Raw genomic sequence first — 17,959 nt, 5'->3', positions numbered from 1 at the left:
TACTGTTGGATTAGTGTTGGAGAAGGTATTTCTTTTGTTTTGTTCCTCTCCTTCCCCCTCAAAAATGCAAAAAGATACCTGAGAAATAGTTTTGACATGCTTTGGTACCTCCAAACTAGATGGCTTACAGGTAACGAGTTTGAAGCAAATGCTTTATTTTTGAGGTCCTCTCAAGTGTCACTTAACAGCTTTAGTAAAGGGCAATGGATCAGGGGTATGTTTTCTTCTTTCAAAAAACTTCCCTCCCCCCCCCCCCCCCCCATTTCACAAACCTTACTTGAAGATAGTGTAGTAATGAGGAGTTTCTCATTCTTTCTATTTCTGGGATGCACACTGTAATACGACACAGTGATGTGACTTAGACTTTGCTAAAGGCGTTAAGGTTAGGCTGTCAGCTCGCTCTCTGAATGAAGAGAACCTGTCAGCAGCACTCTGTCAGCCGAAGTGGCTCACTGGACAGCAGTGACATGCTCAAGATGTTTCTGGGACCCCTACTTAAAATTCTATTACCAAATCAAAAAGGAAAGATTCTCCTATCTGGACATAGCACATCGTGCCTGTCTTCTTATTTTTACCTGGAGAACTCATATATGTGTTTCTACATAACACTTTTACTTGCTTTTGGATGAAAGACTACTGTCCCAGTTACTGTGCCCTTTTACTAATGCTTCCCAGAAGAAAATGTTCCTGACTTCTTTGTGGTCTCCTGCTTTAGGTGGATATTTATGCAAATACTGTATTAACTTATGTTTGGTACTGGCTTTCTTCAAAGTGTGGTTGGTCAGACTTGTGATTCCCGAAAGGGGTCTGTTTTATGGGCCCTTTGAAAATTAGGCCCTTGCAAGTAAGGCACCCAGAGTAATTATTCATTCTTAAATTTGCTTAAAATATAGCTTAAATAACTAGTCTTTGCAGACTTGAGCCCTTCATTTATGTCTTACATGTGAGTTTTATGACGGACCAAAGAAGAACGCTTCGTGAAATATTGTTGTGTAAATACTAGCGACACATGAAAAGGCCCTTTCTGCAATGGAGAAAAACCACCTTAGCATATCTGTTCTAAATATGATTTAAAATTAGTTCCCTCCAAGTCGTGGTATCATTTACCCATACTTGCCAACTGGAAATAACCACACATAGGGAAATGTTTAAAACATTATTTGCCTGTGCCATTTTTAATGAGAAGATCAGATGTGAGATAAATTGTGATACTAAAAGCAAAAGTCCCATTTTTAATATAAGTAGTACAGAGGATGTCTAGGGGCCATGTTCCTCCTGAAGGTGTCTCAGAGCCGTGACAGCTGAAACCTTCTACTTTCAGCAGTTCAGAATAGATGTTTTTACTTACTCCTGGGAGTGTGCAGGTATCTTGTATTCTTTCATCTCTCTGCCCTGTACCCCCTGTCTGTGAAAACATTTAGGTACTTAATCTTGTTCCTCTGTCATCTACTACTAAACATGGCTATACTGGGCCCCATGTCTCCCTCTTTGTTAGTCAGGAACCAAGCCCCACATAGTCCTCTAGGATGATTTAACAAAACTTAAGAGTGGGAATCCAGAGGATGGTTTGGTGTTGAATTAAATGAACCAGAGTGCTCTTTCCATGTGAAATGTTGGTTGGCTTCTGGCCTTTATTTTCCATCTGGAGAGCCTTAACACTCTTTGAAAGAATTGCAGTGGTTGTGGTTGTATCTACATTAGCATTATAGCTTGTGTCAGGAAGGTGCTTTTGAAGTAAAGCTCTTAATTGCATCTGCCTACTGTACGTTGCTTTGCACCATGAAATGAAGTTTGAGAGTTGGATTAAATTGGGATGAAAGTAAACTGGAAAATATTCTGCCTACAGCTAATATGCATTCAGTCCATGAGACCAGACTACAACTTGTCCGGCACCACACTTCCCATTTCACCTTTACAGATAGACTGTGAATGTAAATTCCTCAGCATCAACTGTGTTTCTGTGCAGATTTGGTCTTACTGTGCTATCATACGTGTTCATTTAGATTAATCTTTAATACAGAACAGTTCTTGGATCTTGTAGACAAACAGACATGCAAAAATCCATGAACCAATTGTGGGAGAAGTAAAAGTTTTTGTTTTACATTTAAAGCTATCTAGTGTGCAAACTCACTTTGGTATGTTTGGTTCTCCTGACTGCAATATAAGTCTTACGTGGTGTTTAGATTCTTCTTGGTGCCCTAAAAGATAAATTTTATTTCAGGCTTCCATCAAAACAAGGTTTTTGGGCACTGTAAACCTGAGGAGTGGGAGAAGATGCATTTATGTCACATTGAAGTGAGAGTGAGAGTCACACCACTCTTGCTTTGCCTGTTCAGAACAGAGCTGGGAATTGGTTACTTTGTTCCCGTGTGGAATTTTGTTTATGTGGTAGAGAGGAAAGGCAAATGTTTCAACATTTTTTTACCAAGTACACTTAATCTCGCTTGAATAACATTTCCAGCCCACCAGCCACCTAGAGTAGGGCTGTGCTTCACTAAAAGATTAGTGTAGTGTAGTAAAAATTAAAGCATTTATAAGCAGTGACAGAGGATTCAAAATAATTGGCTTTTATGCTTCATTAATTCTTCTTGCTTTTACCACTTTGTGTAACGTTTTGCTACTATTCATTAGTTGAAGATTAAAATTCTCAATTGCCCATAGAAAAGAGGTGGAAAGCAAGTCTTCATCTGCATCTGACATACCTGTGGTTTGAGCTAGAAGGACTGTATCTAGAAAAAAGAACTGCGTTTTCATATTTATTCAGGTTTTGGCCTATTTTCTGCAAATAGACAAGGTTTTTTGCTGCTTAGATTTTTTTTGCAGCTATGTAGAGGTGATTTTCATCTTCTCATAAAATGCAAGCTAAACAAAATCTGTCTGTGCTCAACTCTTTGAATTCTGTCATGCTGTAGAAGAACAGTCAGATGCTGTCAGTTTTTAGTGTTGAATTTAAAGGTTACAGCTATTGTAAGGTTTTTTTGGGGAATATTAAGCACCCAGTTTTCCACCCTTGAAAAGAATGTTTAAAACAGTAGTTAATGTGCGTGTGAGTAGAAAGATGCGTGAAAAGCATCTTCAACTAAAACAGAAAAAATTTTTAGGGGAAAGATATTTGGCAAATTTAGCAATACTCTGCTTTGCAAATATGTTGTGCTTTTTCTCTTGTGCAAGTTTAAAGCTTCATATGCCCATTGTTTTATCCATCAGGATTGTGATCTTTGGCTTCTGACTGCAAACACAAAATATAGGCAAGCATGCAAGGTCATATGGCACAGTCCTGCAAGAAAGCTGCTGTTGTGACCATCAGATTCACTTAAACTGGCAAAATATAAGTTAAAAATAATTTCTGGGAATGTGCCTTTGTGAATATCTGAAAGATGACACAGGCAGCCTTTGAAAAGGGCATCATCTGGACTGAAAGCTAAAAGGAAGGTGGCTGCAGTACAAGAGAATTTCCAGGAGCTGCTTTTTTGCTTCAGTGTATCTGATGTTTGCCAGTTTTTGTGCCCACATCCAACTACTCTGACTGTATGTTTGTGTTCCAGGGTGCAGTATATACAGGATGCATGAACATATTGAGAATCGAAAAAGGGTGGAGTTTGTGCTGTTTTTCTAATGTGACTGTTTTTACAGGTGCTGAGCTGTTTCCACTCTATAGGTCTGCATTGCCAATGCTCTGATGCAGTTTTCTGCTTGGACATGCAGCCTGTTAGTTTCTTGAGCATATTTCAGAATACAGGATTTGTGAATCTTGTGCTGCTGGGTTTTAGACTTTACTGAGGAGTGTGTATTTTATTTCTGGACTACACCAGGGGAGCATGCTATAGTTCCATTGCAACATGTCACATGATTAGGAATGATTGTAATACAGCAGGCATTGTAATGATTGTAATCTCATTAGGCCTCTCAGTATCACTAGCTGTATTTTGTAGCCATAAGGTTAATGGAGAAAATTTAATATTTGTTATAAAACTAAAATACAGTATTTGCTTTTGGGGGGCTGTGAGACATTGCTTAGAATAAATTCTAAAGGAGTTGCCATTTACTGGGGACACTTAATGATTTGAGGATACAGAACATAGGTTATGCTTTGGCATATCAGTGTTGATCATCACCTAGGCAAATCTTATAACTGGTCTTCTGCATCCAGCACTGCTACCATCAAGAGGTATTGATTTCAGGAAGCAAAATTTTTGCCACCTTTGAGTTTCTAAAGTTAAACCATGTCTCTAGACTTTAACATCTCAACCCCAAAATTTGGCCATACTTGTGTTTCTGTAGGGTAGTTAAAAATGGTATTGCTGCTTTAGCCTTCACCTGATAATCTAAGCTCTTCTCAATTTTATAAAAATAATTTGGTTGATAAAGATTACGCACTTCCAACTTAATTGCATAGCTCTGTATTTAATCATGTTCATATTTTCTTATTAAGCTGCCAGTTTTAAACCTGAAATTTGTCAATATAGTGTATGGGGCAGTAGTTGAAGGAGACCTGCCCTTTGGGGATATAGTCAACTTCTTGTTCCTGTTAGAAACAACAGGTACAGCAGAACATATTAAATGATGTCAAAAACCAAAAGACCTGACCTTATAAATTGTTTAACTGTTAACTGTGAAATAGGAGCTTCTTTTGATGTATGTCAAAGAAAGGAGAGGAAAGCTGTTGAAACATACACAGTTACCTACATGAGCAACATTTTTCATGGCAGGAGCTGTTCTGCAGTCATGCTGATAAATCACTTCAGGTGCAATTCTTAACATCTCAACAATATTTAATCTTCTACATAAAGGCTAGGATAGAAGATGAACTGCTATGCCTACATGGAGTTTTACTGATTTGGAAGTGTTGCAGTGTGGCTATACAGTTGACATCTTAAGATTGTTGTGTGTTATATTTGAACTGCAGATAAACCAATAGCTTTAACACCCTGAAAGAGCTTTTCCTGCTTTGCATACCTCTGCTGCGTATGTGTTCCTGTCGTTCTCTTGTTGCTTTACATATCATGTCTTTGTAGTGATGTTCCCTGTAGATTTTGGAATATATTTGTAGTAACAAAACAAAAATATAGACTTTTACTTCCCTGCTATCTGGTGTCTGCTCTTCTGCCCATTGGTGGCTGCTTCACTTTCATACCTTTTTTCCACAAAACAAGCTGAAACTTTACTTTCATTAACTTTCATTTAGGATAAGGAGTTAAAAACAAATGTGTGGACTGTAAATATTTTTACTCCCAGACTTGTTTAATAAAATGTCCAACCCTGTGAAGTCTTTAAGATCTAAAAAAAACCCCCTATTTTTTAATACTCCCTTTGACCTCTGAAACCTAATTGTTTCCTGGTTTGTTGTGTACAGAATGGAACCTCAAATATAGAGGCTGCAGTGAGACTCTTGATATACTTTATGTTACGCTCTGAGAGTAAGGCTGGAACAGTAAGCAGGTGCCATAAAGCAAACAAAAGCTGTAGAGGACATTTGTAGCCGTGTTTCTGTCTGTAGCATGTAGCACAGAAATCTATAACTGGTTTTACTTTAATTTGATCATCTACCTGTAACTTGTCTCCCGGGAATTATTTGCTGATTCTTTAATCTCTTCTCTCGAAGCACAGTTTCAAAGCCTTGAGGCTTTGTGTGGAGAAGGAGTCCATACATTTAAGCTGAGAGCCTCATGGTCAGGGGCCTCATAACTGCACCTGGCTTGTTTATATTTTTAGATAGCTGTCTGTGTTTGTTTTTGATGTGTTTATATCATCTGTGATTAATAAGGCTTGGTTGGAGTAGGAGAGTTCCTTGTGTTAGTAATGGAAATGTGCTGTTTGCCCTTTCGGAAGCTGTAGAAAGAAGAGGCCATGCTCAGGGGTTTTATAGATTGCAAATAGTCCTTGAACCCTGCAGTGATAAAAGATTTAACTCTGCCAGTTTCAAGTGAAATATAATAATTCAGGAGAGTAAAATCTGGTATGTAATACAGCTTTTTTTCTTCATATTCCCACAGCCATCTTGGGATCATTCTTACTTGTTGGCTGGGAATGGTCTCTCCTTTTTCTTCTCATGGCCCCCACACCTCCTCGAGCCTGGGCACTCTGTGAAGTTGTCAGAAGAGTTTGCAAAGGGTGATTATCCATCCAAGAAGCAGGCTTGAAGTCAGGTCTAGGAATGCATGGATCAAAGGGTTCCAAGTAGAAGTTTGTTGTCTGACTTTCCTCTTCAGTTTGGAGGTGGCATGATCCTAACTGTAATGAAGCTTTATCTTTTTTATTTTTCATTTCAGGATTTAGGTAATGAATCTTTTGAATTGTCTTTTGACAATTCAAGTCTTTAGAATGCCAGTACTTAATGGTGATGGACAAAGTCGGTTATAAATTATCTGTATTTGCTGTAAATGTGCTGTGACACAAAACTGTAGCCGTAGTCACCCGTAGATCTGTTAACTGTTACTATGGGTGACAATTTTCATTTTGCTTCTAGAGAGGATGAACTTTCTGTTTAAATTAACTCAGTTTTGGGTTGAAAAATCTTAGCCCTTTCTGTCAATAATTTTGCATGTTTGTTGTGACAAACCTACGCTTCAGGCCTTGTACACAGTTAAAACTAATGAAAAATTTCAGCTGCATTGTAAGGGAGATACTGCTGTAATAAAGTTACTGACAGTTTTGTGGAGTTGTGGACATGGGCTCTGGAGAGGTGCTTGGCTCAGACCTTGGAAGCAGCTCAGCTGGTACATGGCTCTGTGGCCAGCTGATCTGATCTGAGGCAGGGTTCTGCAGTCCTACCTGTGCAGATGCTTGTGCAACCAGGGCAAGCCCAGTTCAGGAAGCTGGAAAGTGGCTTTTTTGGGGAACAACAGCTCCGTGAGCCAGTACACTGTGCAGGTTCATGAGCATTGATGCAGGAGGAGGGGTGTCTCTATAAGGTAGGATGTCAGAGAGGCAGGACTTAGCTCTGGCTTTCACAACAGCCTGAGCCTCACTAAACAATCTAGTTAATGTGGCTGCCATCTTCCGTACCACCTTTATGGATTGGAATAGTTCGGTAATAGGGAAGATGCCTTAAAGCTGTAGCACTGTAACTGTAATTCCATGCTTTGGCAGTGCTAGCAACAGTAACAACATGGCAAAGAACATTTCTCCGGCCTTTTTTCTGTTTGAGACTAGAAACACTTAAAATTCTTTAATCACAATGACATTGTTATTGAACTGTGTCACTGAGGGGTAAAGCTGTGTTTGGGTGCCAGAGATGTGTTTGTCACCCTTATAAAAATATTTGGGTTGTTTTTTTTAGGTCAATCTTAATTTTCCATTTTCTGAGTCTATATATTTTGGGGTTTGAATAATCACAGTTTACCAGCTGTGGCTTCTTTTCTTACCCTTAACTTGATACTCATATTTTAGCCTCAATCCAAGGGCTCTTAACAATGGCAGGGGTATGAAATCAGCAAGAATTCTCAAGTATGATCAGGTCTGTGTACTGGATGTGAAACTCCTTGGGGCTGTGTAAGGAGAAAAGGGTGTTAACGGAGACCTCCCTTCTCTCACCTGTGTATTCCCCACCTCCTTTTCATATTTCTACAGCATACTTCTCTTTGATACTGTCCCACTGTCAAGATGACAGCTCCTTTTGTGCACGTGACCCGGTTTATGGATACTTTTTTCTTCCATGCAATGAAAAATGTTTTTTGGAAGTGGGGTGAAGATGAAGGGAGGAAGAAAGTGCCAACTGCCTTGCTCTGTGGTTCAAGTTTTGTGTCTCAAACTAAATGCTACACACCAAATGCTATGGGGTGGGAGCCCCACCCTGAACCGACAGAGGAAGTCATGGAGCCTATTTGCAGCACGTTATCTCATCTTTTACGAAAGCATAGTAAACAAGAGAGAGAAACTAGAATTTGGCTGAGAGCAGGGGTGAATAGCTGCAGCAGAAAGCCTTCTGCTGTTTTGAATTAAGTCAGCATGTTTGAGGTTGGGTTTGGATATGACCCGAGCTTCTCTTTGTCATAGCAAAGGAAGATTTTACTTTTCCCTCAGGAACTGAACTAACTGAAGAGCAGAATTCTTAACTCAGTGTTTTGAATTTAGCTGTAGCCTTTCTACAAGCATTGCACGTTGTCTGACCAAGTGATTTGCAGTTCAAATATCACCTTGTTGTCTATGATGAGCTAGATAAATACTATGGCCAAAGAAAGCTCATGTGCCGTCTCTCCTCTGTCAGCCTACATGTCTGATAGCCTCCAATGGTGATCTTACTGATTGCAGAACGTTTAGCTGCCTCTCCTCCTAGAAACTTGAGCTATGAGGACCTGTGAAAACCTTTTTGCCTTTCTTTCTTCTCTTTTAGTTCCTTGCAAACCTTGGTGTCTTCTGTCGGCTGTGTAAGCGAATGCAGGGCGTACAGATATTTTGACTTCTCTTTCTCAGCAGCTGGGTCAGTCCCCTTCCCCTGCTGTGTTTCATTCTTAGAGTGACTGAATTTGGTTCTGATTCTACTGATTTCTCACACTAGATAACAGGAACTTGAAGATCTGCTTATTATTATCTTTGAAAGCTTTGCAAGGCTAAAATCTGCTTTTGTACACTGCAGGGTAAACCCTGAACAGAAATGTTTGAACTATTTTACTCAGCTTTTTGTCTTTGCTGTTATACTGGAGATTTGGGGTTGATTCCTGGGCCTTGGTTCAGTCTGTTTATAGCAGCACCAGTTTGATGCTTTGCAGCAGCATCTCCCTTCATTCACTCATTGCCATCTTCATAATGCACCTTGGGCTGAGGGTACACTGAACTGATGCATTGCAGTTTTGGTCCCTATTTCATAGCAATTAATACATTGCTTTGAAGTGAATATTTGCAATTTCCATCTCTGTGCTTTGTATGGTAAGGTGTGCATCGTTGTAGATGGTCCTGTGTGGTACTGTGTGCTTTGTGGGGTCGGATGGAAGGACAGTAGTTGCAATGTATAGCTGCAAATATTTCTGAAGCAGGGTGGAGACACAAAGCAGTTGCATCATTGATCTCCAGAGAAATTTCTTATGGTAGCTAAGGGAGTGACCACAGATATTAACGCTTCAGGAATTCTAGTGATGAAGCATCAAAATGCTCTACAACAAGTAGCAGAGATGGATGTATGTGGTAGCTAGGATGTATGTGGTAGGAATTTCATTAGATCTTTGCTAGCCAGCCCATCTGTGGTAGGAAAATCACATCCTCCTGTCAGTCATCTAAAGGTGAGGGATAAAGCTCATTCTCCTAACAGTAGATGTTGCAAATTGCCAGATGGTTGTCCAAGTGGGACAAAAGTATGTACAACTCAGTGAAGGGCATCTGCTGGACTGTGCTGTCGCAAACCCTGTCAGTGATGCCCCTTCTATCACTAGGCATTTAAAGTGCTTGTTCAGCTATTTGTAACATCAGGCTGTTTTCCTAAGGTGGGTGGGACAATCTGAAGACATGGTGGCTGTGGTTCAGCAGCGTGGGGGCTCCTGCTGCAGCACTGGCCTTAAACCCAGCCTCTCATTTCTGACTTTGTCTGGCAGGGCAGTTTTTGCTCAGTTTTTCTGACACTATTCTTTGTGAAGCCATGCTGTAAACCAGCATACCAATCCAGGTTAAAATAGCGCTCTCAAAACAGCTGTGATCTGAGTCTACAAAGAGTTTTGTCAGCATAACTGAGTGCTAACATGGTTTGTCCCAGGCCTAGCTACAGGAATGAGGGCAGAAAGTGTCACTGCAGTATATTCATGATGAAATACCATACACATATCTTGTAGAAACAAAATCAGAAAGGCAGTCAAAAGGTATACCTAACTGAAATTGGGCATTGCAGAAGTTACTTTTGCATTCTCAAATATCTCAGCAGTAGTACTAGAAGAGAAATATAGAGGAATTGTTTTCTGCATACAGTGGAAAACAGAAGTTCTCAATACCTAATAATACCATTGTAGTTTGGCCAGTTTGCTTTTTTTTTTTTCTTTGGCATCACCTCTATTCTTGTCGGGGCTCCCTAAAAGTTTTGCTGGCAAAGCTGGCCACACAGTTAGCTAGGTCAAAGATTTGAGCTGAGTTAACTAGTACCTCTTTTTGGGGAGGGGCAAATGCCATGAGGAGGTGCTGGAATTACTTTATGTTGACAGTTCCCTAGTACAGCTCCCTGTGTGGTATGAGTACAATTGGAGAATCAGCTGCAAGGCAGAAATGTGTGGGACATGAGGGAAGGGAAAAAGAGGTCATTGCTTAAGATGGACCTACCACCAGACTAAATATTTGTTGAACTGTCTCTCCAAGAAGTCAGGGTGTTAAATGTCTTTTTATACTTCTTGGATTTAGTAGGGTGCTTGTCACAGGCTTGCCCGGCGTTGTTGTAAGCAAGTTGTGACAACTCGGGGCTGCGTATGCAAGTGGTGAGAGAACAGTATTGGAAATAAAGACTTGGTGTCAGACTGGTAGGATGTGTTGAGCAGGACCTTTTGGGTGGGGAGGGAGAAGGTCAGTGTGATACTATTCCGTATTTTCAGTAATTTGATGTAAACAAGGGAACTGTGCATATTTATTAAACTTGCAGGTTAGTGGGCTGGGAGGACAGGACTAGGACTCTCAATATTTGGATAAGCAGAGAAATACAGAACAAAGAAAAATGCAGAGCTTCTACATTTTGTTATGTATGGCTAGATAGCAACTCTACCTATCTAGCTATCTTCTAGAAGAGGATTGGAGACCTTTCGTGGCTTGTGAGCCAAGCACAAGTGAATATGTTATGTGTTTTATGTACACAGAGGAAAACTGGCTGGGACATATAACTGAGAAGTGTTATTTAACTATCATTTAGCTCTATAAAAGCTGATAAATTTTAATATGGAATATGTACCAAATTTTGTACACTATACTTCAATAAAAATGCAGATCAAATGGAAGGAGACAAAAAGAGAGTAAACAAGGAAGAGTCTGGAAAATGTTACCTATAAGGGAAGGTTGAAACAACTGGCTTTGGTCATTTTATGTAACGAGACTGTAGGAAAACCAAAGTTTTCAAATATATAGGAATAGATGCAAAGAGGAAGAGAATAAATTGTTCAGTGTAATCATTGCAGGTAAGGCAGGGAATAAAGAGTATAAATTGTATGAAGGGAAATGTAAATTAGACATTCAGAAAGGTTTTTAAATAGCAAGGACATCTATGTACTGGGATAATTTCTCTGCAATGATATTGCATTTTTTCGTAAGAGGTCTCTAAGAACAGGATAGACAAACTACTGTAAGGACTAGTTTATTATATCTTATCCAGCCTGTGCAGTCAGAAATCATTAGGGGATTGGAGTTTCTTCATCCCTGTTTTCTGTGGTTATATCTGCTGCTTCAGGGCTGTGGACATGGATCCTGCATCAGTGGTAGAAGTGCTGCCCCATACATACCTGGTTACCACTGCTCCTGCTCCACCAGCTCAGCCCCTCATTTGCATACCCCTTCTGAATGAGCCAGAATAGCTGATATGGCTGAGAACAGTAGAGCTTTGTCAGTATGGGTAATTTTGAGTGCAATGGATAAAGCAGCACTTGGGTGAGCAAGCCAGGAGGGGATATGGGGGGCAGCAATAGTTTTGCAGGGATCAGTGCCAAGCGACTGGGAAGGGCAGTGGTAGGAACTGGAAAAGGGGCATGTCTGCATTGTGGGTGTCCTGTAGAGCTTATCCAGAGCTTTACTGCTTCAGAGTTCTTCATTGGATTTTTTTTTGTTTGTTTGCTATAGTAAAGTTAATAGAGTTGCTCCACAACTCTGGGCTATGTAGTCATTTCAAAGCCAGAAAAATGTGCAAGACTTAGTTAAGTTCGAATGGAGTATGATTTTACAATAGACACCCCCTTCTGGCATGTCAGCCTCATCCTAGAATGCTGAGGGAAGCAGTGAAGGATTTGTGCCCTCTTGACATTTTCAGAGGTCGAATATGAAGTCCTCTGTCATGTTGCCAGCCCAGAGAGCTACAACCCAGTGCTTGTTTCCAGAGGACTAGTCATGAGAGACTGAAATTGTTCTTCTCAAGATTCTTCCTGTAGCAGTTTTGCATTACTTACTATTTAATATGTATGTGTTTTGGGTGAGGGCTTTTATTTTTCTCAGGGATTCTTTTCTTCTTGCTTTGTTCTTCTGTATGCAAGAATTTTCCTGGACTACCTGTGACATCAGCTGAACTCCTGCAGTTGACTTTCTTGACCATTTGCTATGGTCAGGGAAATGTCACTTAAAAGTTCATGTGCTGCCTCTTACTGATGGCAGAGGTAGGCAGGAAGGGGAGAGGAAAGAATTACTGCCATGCCTGCATTTTCTGGTGGTAGAGAGCTTTTGAAGACTCAAGAGAAGAAATCCTGCTTCACTTGTCTCCAGGGTAGATTTTTGTATCAATTTATATATTGCATGGTATCTTTGCCCAAGTGTACCTGAACTTTTATTTCACTTTTCTGTGATATGCATACAATGACAGAAATGGGTGTTTAAGTTCAAGTGTGTACATATTCACAAGCAGTTCATGTGGCTTGAAAAGGGTATTTCCCAATAACATTTGTTGCTTGCTCTTCACCAAAGTGAAGTCAGACTGCTCAGGAGTTGATGTCTCAGCTAGCCAGTGAAGCTTTTTATATTATTTTTGCAGTTATTGCAAAACCATATCTCTACCCTTGCTTTGGTTTATCCCAAAGTGCAATTGGTGCACTCCCATTTTACAGCTTGCATAACTTTCTCTGGTGATCTCTCTCTATAACCAGATTGTATGAAACTATCTTTAATCTGAACATGAACTGTTTGCCCCATCATTGTAGGGGTCTGTACACTCATTCACTATGGTAAGTTTTCAATCACTGTTAATTTATTCTACAAATTATTCTTCATTCACTTCTGTAGTCTGAATCCCACCTGTGATGCCTTGGTGTGTTCAGAGTTCCTGGCATATGGAATAAATTCTACTTTTTACCCCATTGATGTGAGCCTAGAGTGAGTCTGTCTATATTTCATGGAATGTGTGTCTGTCTTAACACTTTGTGTTTGGCTGCTCCATTTTATTCTGTAGGAAAGAGTTTAGAAGTCTACACATGCATTAAAAGTAGTTTCTTACATTGCATTTACTCAAAGGCTTTTATTTTTTTAATAGTCTTCGGAAATTTCATTATGAAGTTACATTTGAGAAATATTTAATCATTGGTCTTAAGTGAAAAATAATATGAGTAGCCTGTATTTCATAGGACTTAGATGCAGTACTCTGGATCTAGTACTTGTACTAACTGTACAAGTTTAGATTTCTGTCTTCAGAAGACTTACATCTTACCTTTAAAGCTGAAGTTTTTTACCTTTGCTGTTTAGCTTGATGGTAATTTAGAAACTTCACCAGGCAGTTTTAATACGAGTATTTCAGAAATATGATCCCTTCAGCGAGTTCTGAATACAAGCCACAATGCAATTGTTTTAAAAATCAAGTTACTTGTGGATTTGGGAAAACTGTGAGGAGCTAGTGACACCGTTGTCACCCTCTTTCTCTGGTTTTACTGTGGGACGTGAGCTTTGTGTGCTCCAGAGGAGCCAGGCAGAGTGAGAGATTCCTCCAGGGTTAGTATGGTCCTGGACAGCAGAGGATCAGTTTCTTAAAACATGATCCATTTTGGCTCTGGATGTATACTGGGCCTGAGGGGGCGAGGAGGTCTGTTATATGGAGAGCTGCTGTTAATTCCTTAAGTCTTGGTTTTCTGTCAACAGACAGATGTACTTTCCTGTCCAAGTGTTCCTGTTCTCACGATAGTTTCTCTTACATGGAACAATATATGTCTTGTGGACCTGCAGAATTTGCAACCAGCCCTTGCATGTACACAAAACACAGGTGCAGATTAAGGAAAGACTTGCAGCTTCCTTTGACATTAAAAGGTAGTAAAGAGGATTTACAGTTCATTAGGATCCTCCCCCATCCTTCCAACCATTTCATGTATCTCTTCAGTGTTTCAGTGCCATTCCCTTACTTAAGGGTCTTGGATATCTTACACTATGTTGAAGCTTGTAACAGGCATTTGTTGGGGGTCTGGTTTTGACTCATGTTGTTGGATCCAACTTTGCGAGTGGTGGTTAGTTTGGCTAGAAGTGTACCAGTATTAGTCTCTACAGCAGCCCACAAAGAGTTGAGGTCAGTTCCTGTAGCTCCTGGGCTGTCAAATGGAGTATGTCAATTCACATTGCTTTATACCAGCTGGAGATCTGGTCCAGTGTGTTGAAAGATGCAGGAGGCAGTTGCGGCAGTATATTTGCTAACTTAGTTGGCCTGAAGGGATGTGCAGTGAAAGAACTTCCATCATTCTAATTCATTCTCTAAATGTTTTCCTCCCAACAGCTCTGAAAAGTCCAGCTGCATTTCATGAACAAAGAAGGAGTTTGGAGCGGGCCAGGGTAAGATGCAATATTGTCTTTAATGTTTTGGGGAAGTCAGGAGTAGTATGTTTTGGTCATCCTGTATTTGTTAATGAGATGCAGAAGGGAATTGTTCATATTCTGGATGTAATACTGTGCTGTGTAGTCAGAGATGTATTGGATGGGGTGTTCTTTAGCTTGTATGTGGTGGTGGTTAACCCTCAGTGAATTAGTAGTGCCTAAAAACCATTGAATATGGTGCCTGGATTTCCCCTGGAGTCGTCTTTCTGGAAGTCACTGGTATTACGCTTCCTCCCTATCCATATACTTTACATTTTTATTTTTATGGTGTCTGTTTTGCCCTAAAATGCACCTATCATGTGGAACTCAGTTCCACCTTTGAAGAAAGTGTATGGTTTTTCAGTTACCTGCATGTGCACTTATCTAGGACATTAGAAACTGAAAATTTAATAGAGAAGATCCCCCTCAAAATCTTGTAACACTGAAATCACTCAGACTAATGGCTCTATAGAAAGAGGAAGTCAGGCGTCACAGAGCACCTTTGCTAACTGGGGGGTTTCTTGATAATTTCTGTTCTTCAAAAGGCCTGTGGGGATAGTTTTTTGTCTGGTTAGCTGATGGGCGCAAGAAAACCTGTTGGGCTAAGTTTTGTTTTAAAAGTGAAAGCAAATAAGTAAAAAAAATAACAGGTGTGATTAAAACCTGTAAGGGAGTCTTAGCACTTTAACATGTGGAATGATTGGAACAGTGGACTTTGCATTAAGACCAGTGTCCCAAAATCTTTTGCTTCTTCCTCCTCCCTTTTCCTAAAACCTTCTTAATAAGGTAATATTTTGGTGTGGGTAATTGAGCAAGTATGGTGCAGTTTTCTGAGTGACTTTAATATTTATTTACACTGAAGGCCCATCCTGATGGCCAGTACTTACCAGTCCATTACCCACTGCTCCCAGATTCCTGTTCCTGGGCTGTGTAGAGGGTAACGTGCTCAGCCCAGACAGGGTCATCTCTGTATATTGCTCTGTAGTGCATTCTCCAAAGACAGAACTTAAAGCAGCTCTAGAAATGAAATGAGTCTTGTTATAGCATTAAGATTGTGCCTGCCAAGGGACTGCATAGGGTCTTTAGCTTAACAAATAACATACTCTTTTATTTGTTTAAAGATATGCCCAAACCACAAGTCAGCCCTGAATGCCAGCAGTATATGAAAGTATTTGCTGTGAACAATGGAACCAGTGCATTTATCTTTCATGCAAAAATAAATGTCTTGAATTTAACCCTGACACAAGTTAGTGGTGTTGCCTAAAAGGGGAAAAGAGGGCTTTAGCTCTTGAGGAAGTCCCTTCCAGTTTGTGTTCTGTGCAGCAGTGCACGGCTAGGCTGAGGCAATTACAGTAAAAGGTCATCTTTAGAATAAGCCTATTCTCTGGGTGCTCTGGGACAGAAGATGTGCCCCTTCTGTGTTTATTTAGATCTCAGTAACAACTAAAGATGGTTCTTTCTCTTGTTTGTGCTGTCCAAGATTACCTCAATCCTGTGTCCGATCAACTGAAATTGGTTCTTGCTTGTCTATTTTTGCTGTAGACAGAGGACTATCTGAAACGGAAAATCCGGTCCCGGCCAGAGAGATCAGAGCTGGTTAGGATGCACATTCTGGAAGGTATGGCACTTACTACACAGAAAAACATCAACAATAAACTTTATCGTCATTACTCATTTAAGAGCTTCCTATTTTGCCTCTGGTCCCCAAGTCTTTCTTTCACTTGGGAGCAGGCAGAACGTCATGCCTGTTGCATGATTTCTTGGGAGTTATTCAGTTCTGCTTACATGAAGATCCTCAGAAGAATCTCTTTATATGAACTCAAATTGTGTAATTTTATGTAGCTGAGTAACAGTGAAATAGAATGACCATGGATTGCTCTTCTACTACGGGAACACACTGTAAAATATCCAAGAGGGAGTGAGGCAGGTTTGATCTAATTAGTGAGCACCTCAGTTTCAGAGAGAGAGTACTATGGCTGCTGCTGAGCACTACATCTTTGGACACAACTGAAAGGGAAAAGATGAATAAGAATTGGTTGAGTCAGTTTGAAAACAGTGAATTTGTCCTATTCTAGAGTCACAGGAGTACTGTAGTTATCTTTATAACTTAAATATATAATCTTTATAGTGCGTAGTTATCTGTTGTTCTCTGCAACTATTTTTCTGTACAGTTATCTACCGTTATCTAGAATTGCCTTTCTGGACAGAAGTAAAATACTGCTGAAGTGCATAGGTTGACCATTGCTGGATTGATGCCATTTTATTTACTTTCCTCCAAACAGAGACCTCAGCTGAACCCTCCTTGCAGGCTAAGCAGCTGAAGCTAAAGAGAGCCAGACTGGCAGATGACCTCAATGAGAAGATAGCGCAGAGGCCAGGTCCCATGGAGCTGGTGGAGAAGAACATCTTGCCCGTAGAATCGAGCCTGAAGGAAGCCATTATTGGTAAAGTGGGAGGAGGATCTGTGTTGAGGGCATTTTCCACAGGTGGCTGTGATTTCCTATCAATTCACCTGCCTGTCTAAGAGACTGCAATTCCATGGTTGGTCTTGTTTTCCTGTTTCAGAATCCCAGGCTTTCAGCCCCAAGCATTCTGAAAAGCAGAACTCCCTCTGGCCCAGATAGTGCTACGGAGGCATTAGCTTATAGGAAGTACGGACATCCCAGAATAACGTGAAAGCAATTGCATACCCTAAAGACTTTGAAAGGCTGTTGAAGATTGAATTCTGTAGATTCTCTTCTTAAAAAATCCCTCTCTCGGTATAATGTGTCTGCAACCTTGGTCAGGGAGAACCCACTGACTTAGATCAGGGAGAGGAGACAGAATATAAACAGGTGTAATGAAACAAAAGCTGTCTGTGAACTTCAAAACTTCATAGGATTCAACCCCTTTAAAAATAAACCAGAACAGATGTAAATCATGCCAGTGTCATTCCAAGGGCTGAAAGGAATGTTGAGGAATAGCCTTCCCACTGCCTCAGCAGTGCTCTTTCCTGTCTTCCCAGACTGAGTAGTCTCTGTGTGTCTGTGGTTTATTCATCCCCTCAAACACACACAGCTACTTTAAAGACAAATGGGACACAACTGTGAGCAAGGTGGAATACTTCTCATGAAAAAAGAAAAGGACAGTGTTGTGGGAGAGCCTGGCTTCACTATTGCACAAGATGTGACTGAAGAAGAGGAAGAGTGAACTTGTGAACTGGAGCATTAGAGATGTGGCTTGCTTCTGACTGAGTGAAGTACATCTCTCTGGATTTCTGTTGCTTTTACGTTAGGTGCAAATGATAGTATTTTCCTGCATGCCAGGATAAATTCGAGATAATGTAATCTAAAAAACATTAGTACATTATACAGATGTACACTCACGTGAATTTATGTCATGAATATGTAGATAGACAGAAATGCTAATAGCAGTCAGGGCCACCGCTTAATCCATAGCTCTTGTTGCTTGTAAGACCAGAGGACAGTTTGGGATGCTGTCTTGAAGAGGGATTCTTCCTTCCACCACACAGGATGAACATCAAAGAAACTATGACTCA

At 40.3% G+C, this 17,959-nt stretch overlaps 1 protein-coding gene across 1 annotated transcript in view; it reads left to right on the top strand.

The window, feature by feature from the left end:
* The window catches only part of MRTFA (myocardin related transcription factor A), an 80,943-nt gene that overhangs the window by 50,899 nt on the left and 12,085 nt on the right, over positions 1–17,959 (top strand). Inside the window, exons 3-5 of the mRNA XM_074902534.1 lie at positions 14,345–14,400; positions 15,964–16,039; positions 16,704–16,865. Of these exons, the coding sequence (XP_074758635.1) occupies positions 14,345–14,400; positions 15,964–16,039; positions 16,704–16,865 (294 nt within the window). The remainder of the gene's footprint in view (positions 1–14,344; positions 14,401–15,963; positions 16,040–16,703; positions 16,866–17,959) is intronic.

Source organism: Athene noctua, chromosome 3 (assembly GCF_965140245.1).
Source record: "Athene noctua chromosome 3, bAthNoc1.hap1.1, whole genome shotgun sequence".
NCBI classification, from domain to species: Eukaryota; Metazoa; Chordata; class Aves; order Strigiformes; family Strigidae; genus Athene; species Athene noctua.
This window is presented reverse-complemented; position numbering and strand designations above follow the sequence as displayed.